The sequence below is a fragment of the Cebus imitator genome, unplaced genomic scaffold (genome assembly GCF_001604975.1).
Source record: "Cebus imitator isolate Cc_AM_T3 unplaced genomic scaffold, Cebus_imitator-1.0 Scaffold69, whole genome shotgun sequence".
NCBI classification, from domain to species: Eukaryota; Metazoa; Chordata; class Mammalia; order Primates; family Cebidae; genus Cebus; species Cebus imitator.
The window spans coordinates 2,655,295-2,666,347 of NW_016107384.1; the positions used below are offsets into that span (position 1 = coordinate 2,655,295).

An 11,053-nucleotide genomic window follows, 5' to 3' on the forward strand; every position below is an offset into this window, starting at 1 on the left:
TGATCTCGGCTTACTGCAAACTCTGCCTCCTCGGTTCAAGCAATTCTCCTGCCTTAGCTTCCGAGTAGCTGGGATTGCAGGGGTGCACCACCATGTCCGGCTAATTTTTGTATGTTTAATAGAGACGGAGTTTCACCATGTTGGTCAGGCTGGTCTTGAACTCCTGACCTTGTGATCCGCCTGCCTCAGCCTCCCAAAGTGCTGGGATTACAGGCGTAAGCCACTGCACTCTTCCTTCCCATGCATCTTTTCTAAAATCTGTTTGAGAGGAGGTGAGAAAAAATCTTGCCTTAGGTAAAATACCATCATGCAACTATAATTGCGTAATCTCCTATTATTCTGTCTGCCTTAAACATAAACTTAATGATGACAGGAATTTTAGAGCTGGAAGAGAACTTAAAGTTAACACACTGTAAACTTCTCATTTTAAAACAGACCAGAGATTATGTGTGTAAGGTCTTTTAGGCTGACTCAGGGTGCCATGGATGCCATGTTAACCTCTGTGACCTGCAGGGACATTCCAGATGAGTTCCTGGAAAATCTAAGTAACTGGAAGACCATGAAAAGAGGAAGAAATGATCAACCGCTGCCGTGCCTACTTTGAGACATTCTCTATTGTTCCTTATTCCTGCCTTAATTGATAAGGCCATTGGACTTTATAACCGACCTTGGTCAACCTCGTGATTCCATACTCTAGGACCCCCTCCCAGCTTGCAAACCTATGATCCCCTCCCAGCTTACAAAATTTGGTAACTAATTTTCATTCTATGATACTTCAAAATATTTTAAACAATCAATAATAAGTCAAGTTTCTATCCTGAAAAAAAAAAAAACTTACAAGAAACCTCCCTAAACTGTAACTTTCAACTGCCCTCTCCAAACCTATAAAACCAACTCCTCCTGTAATCCCAGCTACTCAGGAGGCTGAGGCAGAAGAATCACATGAACCTGGGAGACGGAGGTTGCAGTGAGCCGAGATCACAACACTGCACTTCACCCTGGGTAACAGAGTGAGACTTTGTCTCAAAACCAAAAAAAACCCAACTCCTATCCCACTGCCCTTCACTGATGTCCTTTTCAGCCTCAGCCCACCTGCACCCAGGTGAATAAACAGCCATGTTGCTCACACAAAGCCTGTTTGGGGGTCTCTTCATTCAGAGCATGTGTTTTAACAATGTGGTTTGCCAAATTTTATCAGCCGGTTACTAGGAGAACCAGGGCTAGAATCCATGCCTCCTCCTTTCCACCTTCTCTCTGTTTTTGCCTGGAATAGCAGAAATAGAAAACAGCCACTAGAGGTATGCCTGTGGTTGCACACAGATTCTGATGTGAGACTACCCAGGTTCAAATCTTAGATCTGTTACATAGTAGCTGTGTGATTTTGGCCAAGTACTCTAACTGCTCTGTGTTTCAATTTTTTCATCTGTATAATGGAGGGCATAATAGTATCTACTTCAGTGAATTAATATACTTTTTTTTTTTTTTTTTTTTTTTTTTTTTTTTTTTTTTTTTTTTTTTTTTTTTTTTTTTTTTTTTTTTGAGACGGAGTTTCACTCATGTTACCCAGGCTGGAGTGCAATGGTGCGATCTCGGCTCACCGCAACCTCCGCCTCCTGGGTTCAGGCAATTCTCCTGCCTCAGCCTCCTGAGTAGCTGGGATTACAGGCACGTGCCACCATGCCCAGCTAATTTTTTGTATTTTTAGTAGAGACGGGGTTTCACCATGTTGACCAGGATGGTCTCGATCTCTCTTGACCTCGTGATCCACCCGCCTCGGCCTCCCAAAGTGCTGGGATTACAGGCTTGAGACACCGCGCCCGGCGTGAATTAATATACTTAAAGCAGTATATTACACTTGGCACACTGAGTGACCAGAAATCTGTTACCATTTAGCACACACTCTGCTAGCTGCTGATACAACAAATATTTAGAGGCCAGGGATTTTGCCCACAGCTGTTTTTGTTTGATCTGAAGTTAAAAGAACACAAACAAAACAAAACAAAAAATGTCACTTGAGATAACGTTTACAATTCTGGATATTTCACATAGAGATCCAAATTTCCGGTTTCTCTTTGAAATCGGAAGGTCTGATATCAGTAAGCCAAAATTCTCCGCGAGTACCAATTGGCTGGGGCCAAAAGCAGCTGCTCAATTTAATCCGTACCACTCATATATAAAGCTTCCATCTTAACTTGACTTGTCTGACTACTGCATGCCTTTGTATTTGCATTTCAGATTAAGACAATCTGTGCTGTCAAGGAACACAATCCAATAGGTGAGATGCATTTGCTAAACAATGTACAATCTATTGTGATAGGAAATTTCAAAATACAGCAGTAGCCTGAAGAAACAGGAGTGCCCTGAATGGTAGAGGTGCTGATGGTGATGTGTGTTGTCTAAAAAGTGGCTGTGAAAAAGAAAAGTAGAGTAATGGGGTTGTAAAGGAAACAGAATGTGCAAAGACATTGAAATGGGAAATAGCTTGTGTGTTTAGAAACAATAAGGAGTTCAATTTTGGAGAATACTGTACAATGAGAAAGAGAGAAGCAGGCTGACACTAAATATAATACACATCCCTTATTTTGTATTTTACTCTGTAAGAGGTGGGTAGCACTTAAAATGTCTGTCATTAAATTACAAGTCTAGGTCGGGCACAGTGGCTCACCCCTGGGAATCTCAGTGCTTTGGGAGGCTGAGGTGGACAGATTGCTTGAGACTAGAGTTCAAGATCAGCCTAGGCTAGACCCTGTCACTACAAAAAATAAAAATATTAGCTGGACATGGTGGCATGCGGCTGTAGTCTCAGAAATTCGGGAAGCTGAGGCGGGATGATTGCTTGTGCCCAGAAGTTTGAGGTTGCTACTGCACTCCAGCTTGGGGGATAGAGCAAGATCCTGTCTCTAAATAAATAATTACATAAAATTACAAATTTAACTGCATACTTTGGATCTTGTCTTTGAGAAAGCAGTGCTATACAGTCCACAATATTCTATGAACTTTTTTTTTTCTTTGAGACAAGAGACAGGGTCTCACTCTGCCACCCAGGCTGGAGTGCAGTGGTGCGATCTTGGCTCACTGCAATCTTGACTTCCCCGCTACAAGTGATTCTCTCACCTCAGCCTCTGGAGATGGAGTTTCACCATGTTGGCCAGCTGGTCTGGAACTCCTGATCTCAAGTGAGCTGCCTGCTCTGGCCTCCTAAAGTGCAGGGACTACAGGCGTGAGCCACTGTGCCAGCCTGTATTATCTTTCAATAGTAAGTTGCCACTTCAAGAAGAAGCCCTGTCTTTATAATGGGTAAAATGTAATTTTAAGATTTGTCTGCAAATGAAGTTTCCTTATGTGTAAAATGGGCATAACAATGGCACCTATCTCAGGGCTATTGAATTGAGAATCAGACTCACTGTAACTCATGTAAAGAGCTTACCAAGATACCTGATACAGAGGATAAGTGGTCAGTTAATGAGTTATGATATCTATTGAGTCTTCCTTGTCTATGTACCCTTTTTTTGAGAACGTACATCATCTCATTAAGTCAAGTATGTATTTTTCATTGAAAACTGAAGTTAAGACTGATGTCCTGGCCAGGCGTGGTGGCTCATGCCTGTGATCCCAGCACTTTGGGAGGCTGAGGCAGTTGGATCACAAGGTCAGGAGTTCAAGACCAAACTGGCCAACATGGTGAAACCCCGTCTCTATTTAAAAAAAAAAAAAAAAAAAAAAGACTGATGACATTTTCCGACTTCATTTGGTAAAAAATAAATGCAAAAAATACTAGATTGAAAATGCCAAGATAACACTTCCTTACCTTCTGCATTGTAAAAGTTTCAAGAATGGTTTAAAGTTTTTTGCGCAACATAGTGCAAGTTATCGTCTATAGTTAATAATTCAATAAAAACAGTTTATTAGTGGTAGGTAATAAAGGTACTTAGGTAAAAGAGACGGTTCTCCAGTTCCCTAGGCTCAATGAGCAGGCAAAGATCCTTTTAGGCAAAAGTCAATTTCACATCTGACGGTAACATCTTGGATAGCCAGGCAGGTCAATCACTTGGCAGGAAATTGATAAATACAGACTAAATTCGCACAATCTGTTTCTGTATAGTTTATAAACTGCGATCCAGAGTGTCAGCTTTCGTTCCTTGTGGGACTTGGAAGTCCAGAAGAAAGAAGTGATCAGGGCTGCGGAGGAATGGAGGCATGCAGCCCCTGAAGGTCTGAGCCTTAAGGACTACAACTCCCGGCAAGCGTCGGAAGGCCGCGTCGTAATTACGGGCAACCAATCATGCCAGAGCAGCTTAAGCCCCGCCCCCAGGCTCGGTGGACAGCCTCCGCCAATGGCAGAGCTGCCAACGCAGAGGCTGCGGGTTAGGTTGTGAGGCCCGGGCCGGGGGCGGGGAGGAGCCAAGGGGGCTAGCAAGCTCGGCCGCTGGGTGGGTCGGGGCGTTCCACGCGCCCTTCATTGAAGCGGCGGTGGCCGGGCTGGGCGCCGGGAGTGGGAAGCGACGGCGTGGCTGGAAAATGCCGGTCCATTCCCGAGGAGATAAAAAGGAGACCAACCATCACGATGAGATGGAGGTGGACTACGCTGAAAATGAGGGGAGCAGCTCCGAGGACGAGGACACGGAGAGCTCGTCGGTCTCCGAGGATGGAGATAGCTCAGGTGCGCGACCCAGCAGGGATGGGACCCTGAGTCCCCGCGCCCGGCGCGCGACAGGCCGCTCTCTGCACGCCAGGCGGCTGCGTCCTGCTGGGAGAGCGGGGCGGGGACAGAGGGAAGGGGCGGAGACTGGCTCCGGGCCCTGGGCTGCACCCGGACCGGTCGCGGGGCGCTGCCTGGCTCCTGACGGGTCCCGGCGGCGGGGCGGGGTGGGGTGGAGCGGGCCTGGGCTTGCCCAGCTCCGGGACGCGGCGCGGTCCTGCACCCTGTGGTGCTCTGGGGCGCCCGGCCCGGGCGGAGAACTTACTGCAGCAGACACTGGAACTGCCTCCAGGAAATGTCTCCTCTTCCCAGCCCACCGACCTCTTTCCCTATTTTCACCTTTGCACCCCTCGCTTCTCAGCGCGAGTGGGTTGCAGGGGCCGAGGGTGGATTTGGATTGGCCCTTGGTCGGCTTAGTAATTAACCTCAGTTTCCAAGTCAGCTTGCCGGTCAACACTTTTACATCAGTGTTTTTTCGGGGGCTAACTTGAGAGCTGTCCCGTTCAGTAGCTCCCTGAAGTTTGAAAGATTGAGAGGAAGGGACCAATATTCGGGCTGATTTTGGATCTTCATATGCTTGTAAATTGGCTGAGTTTTGTCAGCGCTGAAAATTCTCCAAACCTTTTCTTCCCTTCTTTCTTTTTTTTTTTTTTTTTTTTCCCCCTTTCCATTTTTTCTAACTTTGAGCTGTTTTAAATTATTTTGGGTGTAGAGGGCAGATTAACACCACAAATAAACTTTGCAAACTTTTAGGAATGGTTATTCCATTGTGAAATGGAGTTTGTGATTACCGGGATTATTTTCCTCCTATTCAAATGATGGGGATGAGATTGACTTCTTTGTCTTGGCCTGATTTTGGCCATGTAAAGGAAGCATTGATGATAGGTTGATGATAGCCTCGTATCACCCAGATGCCTTCTTTTCATGTTTCCCTTTCAAAGCAAAATTTCCATGGAAGGCTGTAATTTCAATCAATAAATCAGCCATCCAAAAATATTTATGAGTGACTTCTTTGTGCAGCACTGGACGGTACTCAATATGAAGGATAAGTCATTATAATCTGGGCTCACTTAAAGAGCTGTTATACGTCACCACTTGATTAAATTGCCAAATGAATGCTTAATTAAATATTGCTGTAGGAATTCAGAGACAGAGGAAATCTTTTCAAAATTGGGTGGTCACAAAGGCTAGCTGAAGAAGGTGGGATTCCCTTAATTATGTTGAAGAATGAGTAGAATTTGGGTTGCAATGGTGGGTGTACCTATAGGGAGAGGAATTATAAGAAAAAGTACAAGGGCCAGAGCTTAGGGCTTATTCAAAAGAGTGAGAAAATCATTTTGGTTGGGAGAAGAACTTGAGCTCAGAGAGGAATAGGAAATATAGATGTGAAGGATTTCAAAGAAAGCACAAAACAGGATTAATGAATGCAAGTTTAGGATTGAAGGTGAGAGAAAAAACCAAGATACACGGAGAGTGGTGGTAGCATCGACGGAAATAGAGAAGTGAAAGATCTCAGATGAAGGTGAAAGGTAAGAGTATTTCAGACATGTTGCTTTTAAGATGATGGCAGTATGTTTAAGAATGCCCAACTCACAGATGGAAATGTGACGTTGGAACCTGCCTGATATGGGAAGGGGAGAATATTTTGTAAGTCATCTGCCTTGCCGTGAAAGTAGGTGAGATTTCAGAAGTGGGGAATATAAAGAAAGGAGAAGATCTAGACTATGAGGGAATGTATTTCTTTTTTTTTTTTTCCTCAGCCCAGGCTGGAGTGCTGTGGTACGATCTTGACTCGCTGTAACCTCAGCCTCCTAAGAAGCTGGGATTATAGGCACCCACTACCATGCCTGGCTAATTTATGTGTGTGTGTGTGTGTGTGTGTGTGTGTGTGTGTGTGTGTATATATATTTTTTTTTTTTTTTTTAAAGACGGAGTTTCTCCATGTTGGTATTTTTTTTTTTTTTTTTAAAGACGGAGTTTCTCCATGTTGGCCAGGCAGGTCATGAACTCCTGACCTCAGGTCATCTGCCCGCCTTGGCCTCCAAAGTGCTTGGATTACAGGTGTGAGCCACCATGCCTGGCCTAATTTTTATATTTTTAGTAGAGATGGGTTTTGCCATGTTGGCCAGGCTGATCTTGAACTCCTGACCTCAAATGATCCAGCACCTTGGCCTCCCAAAGCGTTGGGATTACAGGCATGAGCCACCGCGCCTGGCCTGTTTGTGAATATATTTCTTAGATCTATAAAGCATTTTATCTTCAAATGTTTTTTGCATTTATGATAGGAGCTAGGATCTCATAAAATTCTATTTGTTAAAATTCTCCCCCTATAATTTTTATGTTGACTGTTGTGATTTTTAACTTTTTAAAATTCCTTCCCAGAAAATAATGGACAACTTAATTTTTGAAGAATGTGATAAAAATTTGAACTGCAAGTCAAAATTTTTCAGTGCAAAGAAATTGTTTAAATACATTTTACAGTTTGCTTCTGTTAAAGCATCTCTGTTCTACCATATGTCTTTCATGTTAAACTTTCACGGTTTTTTCTTGTGAAATGTTGGTACTGAGCAAATTGTAAGGCTATAGAAAAACCTCTGCTATCCAGAGAACTTGGATAGTGAGTCATCTTGAGGGACCAAGTTTTAAGTAGCCAAGAAGTAAGCAATCAAGAGCCAGAAATATTTTTAATCTGTTTTTGAAAATTAGAAAAAAATGAGTCATAGCCTTACTTGTTATATAAAAATAATTGAACGTGATTTAACTCTTTCTCATAGTTTGACTTTTATTTGATGAAGATCAAGATGCAGATCATTTTGTGCTTCAGTTATTTTGATGAATGAATATATGTGATGTGAACATAGAAAATGTGGACTATAGGACAGATCTGGTAATTAACAGTTGCTTTTCTTAAAAAGTTTGTGTTTTCCTCCTCATTTGCCTCTTGCTCACTGACTGATAGTAATATGGGGAGACTGAACAATGGGAGCATAGGAATGGCAGACCAAGAGAGCCTGTGGTAAACATAGTAAGATTAGTCTTCTTTTTTCTTTTTCTTTCTTTTTCTTTTTTGAGACAGGGTATCTGTTGCCCAGGCTGGCACAGTCTTGGCTCACTGCAACCTCTGCCTCCCAAGCTCAAGCAATCCTCCTATGTCAGTCTCCCTAGTAGCTGGGACTGCAGGCATCCACCACTATGCCTGGCTAATTTTTGTATTTTTAGTAGAGATGGGGTTTCACCATGTTGCCCAGGCTGGTCTTGAACTCTTGAGCTCAAGCAATCCTTGGAACCTCAGCCTCCCAAAGTGGTGGGATTACAGGCATGAGCCACTGTGCCTGGACACTTTCCTTTTTTTATGTGACTGGCAAATCAGCCATATGAGCAGTTCTGAAAGAAGAATCCCCAAAGTGTTTTTGAGCGATGTTATCCTTTAAAGGACCCAATCATTTTGGTGTTACATTCTGGTGAGTTGGTGGAAAACAAACCAAAAGGGGGTTGATTACTTTATAGTCATAGCTTATAGTCAGTCCTTTAAGCAATTTAAAAATGAATGAAAATAAGAGGATCTAGACACCAGTATAGTTTTATATACTCATCTGTATTTTAGATTAAGTCTATAGTGGAATTTTTTTTTTTTTTTAGTCTAGGTCACCCTGTCACCAAGGGCAGAGTGCAGTGTTGCAATCATGGCTCACTGCGGCCTCCAACTCTGAGGCTTAGGCAATCCTCCTGCCTTAGCCTCCTAGTAAGTGAGACTATAGGCTCATGGTACCATGCCCAACTAATATTTTATTTTTTGTAGAGATGGGGTCTTCCTATGTTGCCCAGGCTGATCTTGAACTCCTGGGTTCAATCAGTCCTCCTTCCTTGGCCTTCCAAAGTGCTGAAGTTATAGGCATGAGCTACCACGCCCAGCAGAAATTATTATATTTGATAAATGTTTTTTTTCTTAAGGCTTAATATAGGCCTTGCCTTCATATTATAGTTTTTCTTCCTATTTGAATTAACATTCAGATATATTTGAGACATTCAAATAAATTTGAAAATTAAGTTTATCTTTTTTTTTCTTTTTAACATTTATCTTTTATATTTGCCTTTTTATTAACAGAAATGGATGATGAAGACTGTGAAAGAAGAAGAATGGAATGTTTGGATGAAATGTCCAATCTTGAGAAACAGTTTACCGATCTCAAAGATCAGTAAGTAGTGACTTAAGAAGGCCATTGTCACTGAATCTCAACCATGTCACTTGTATGCTAGCATAAGAGCAACTAGATTCAGTCTCAGCTGTTTTCCCATTTGCATTTTATGGGACTGACTAATATGAAAGAGGATTCAGTTATTGTTTGTCTACTGAAGTCCTCATTAACTAAACTGAGGGTTTGGAGGCAGGGGTTTTTTGTGGGCTTGAACCCAGGAATTGGAGACAAGCCTGGGCAACATAGGAAGACCTGGTCTCCGCAAAAAAAAATTAAAAAATTAGCTGGATGTGGTGGTACGTGCCTGTGATCCCAGCTACTTGGGAGGCTAAGGCAGGTGGATCGATTGAGCCCAGGAGGTCAAGGCTGCAGTGAGCTGTGCTCATGCCACTGCACTGCAGCCTGGGCGACAGAGTAAGACCCTGCCTAAAAAAAAAAAAATTAGTTCTGTCCTGCAGGATTATTGCCAACAAATAAATGCTGAGTTGTGTCATACTCTAAAGGTATCGGTGAGACAGCTGGCAAATTAGAGTATTTGTAAGTGGCTTTATGAATAGAAGTAACAGGGACCTCTAAGGAGGAAGTAGCCTAGAAGCTTCCTTTTCTAGGTAAAGTGAGGAATCAGTGTGAATTCTTTAGTGTGTTCTGATAGCCATGTGTCACTATGCACTTCTTTGTGTCTTTACATCTCCTCCTGTTGCATTCTAAAGCATTTTTATAGTATGCAGTTTTGCCTAGTAAAGCATTTTCATAGCAAAAAAAATTTTTTTCTTTTTGATTTTTGATTTCCTTGCTCATTGAGCAGCTAATTTTGTTATGGCTTCTTTAATTGTAGTTGAGACAAACTTAGAATGTCAGGTCACAAAGCCATTGGTTTTACCTTCATCAGTCTACTTCTTTGTTCTATTAAAAAATTAAGTAGGCTGAGTACAGTGATACTGACTCCTTTTCAGGAAAGGTAGAGAGAAACCATGTAATTATTTATTTTGACAACTGGTAATGTCTATTCAAAGTGATTTGTTTTTTTTTTTTAAAGCCAATGTTTAAATGACCATTTCTCTTACAATTGGTTTTATTGTTCTGTAGTTAAAACAAAAACAAAAATTGACAGTGCCAAAAAGTAGTTATTTCAGTTTTATTGTTTTGTATTGGGAATTAAGGATTAAAGAGTAATACTGATAAAAATGATAGATAACCTATGTTGTGATTATGTGCGTAAAGTCAAATAATGTAATTGAGTTCTTTGCTTGAGATAAAGGCAAAAATACATTTGATAGATTATTGGAATATGAAGGCTATTGGGAACAAATAATGCATAGAAATGGCAAATTGTTAGCCTTTATTGAGATTTTTAAATTAACATCTTAATTTTTGCTTTGTTAAGACTTTATAAAGAACGATTAAGTCAGGTGGATGCAAAACTACAAGAAGTCATAGCTGGAAAAGCACCAGAATACTTGGAACCGCTGGCAACTTTACAGGAAAATATGCAAATTCGTACAAAGGTAGCAGGTAGGAAAGTGAAGAACCTTTTCCATATATAGAACGTAAACTCTTCAATAGCTTTAAAGGTGTTTGTCAAGTAAGTGTTTTATGTTGATGGGATTACAAATATATTTACATCGACCAGAATATTTTACTATCAGTCAGCCCACAGCTACTATATTTATTAAATACCTTTTGCTTTGCTCTGCTGCTGTAGGGGATTAAAAAAAAAAAAAGCCCTCAAGTTGCTTACAGTGTTGTTGAGAAGATAGTTCAACATACGATGAAACAACTGGAAACTATGATACTGTCATTAAGAGAGACTGTTATTATCACAGTTTAATTCCCTATTAGAGAAATTAAAGTTTAAATGCTCTTGGCATTTTTTTAATATGTAAGAGTGATAGGGTTTTTTTTTAATGTATAAAAAAATTTTAAAAACGTTTGATCAGGATACTATAGAACAGGAAACTTACCTTCAACTAGATAATTTAATTCTTTTTTACTTTGATAAGTTTAGTTACTCATTTGTGGCTGTGAATAAACAAAGATGTACTATATTTGTATGGTTACATTTCATTCTTATGTTTGTAAGTGGGATCCAGCCTCAGTATCATGTCCTATGACTCATAATCAAGGGATATGTTTGATTTTTTTTTTTTTTTTTTTTTTT

At 41.1% G+C, this 11,053-nt stretch overlaps 1 protein-coding gene across 3 annotated transcripts in view; it reads left to right on the forward strand.

Moving 5' to 3' along the window:
• The first annotated feature begins 4,324 nt into the window (after window positions 1–4,324).
• The window catches only part of BRMS1L (BRMS1 like transcriptional repressor), a 51,740-nt gene continuing 45,011 nt past the window's right edge, over window positions 4,325–11,053 (forward strand). Inside the window, exons 1-4 of one of the 3 annotated variants that reach the window (XM_017530827.1) lie at window positions 4,443–4,660; window positions 7,474–7,586; window positions 8,805–8,895; window positions 10,280–10,407. In XM_017530827.1, the coding sequence (XP_017386316.1) occupies window positions 8,807–8,895; window positions 10,280–10,407 (217 nt within the window). In that variant the 5' untranslated portion in view covers window positions 4,443–4,660; window positions 7,474–7,586; window positions 8,805–8,806. Of the gene's footprint in view, window positions 4,661–7,473; window positions 7,587–8,804; window positions 8,896–10,279; window positions 10,408–11,053 lie in introns of all 3 variants that reach the window. The other 2 variants (XM_017530826.1, XM_037739368.1) reach the window with 2 other exon arrangements.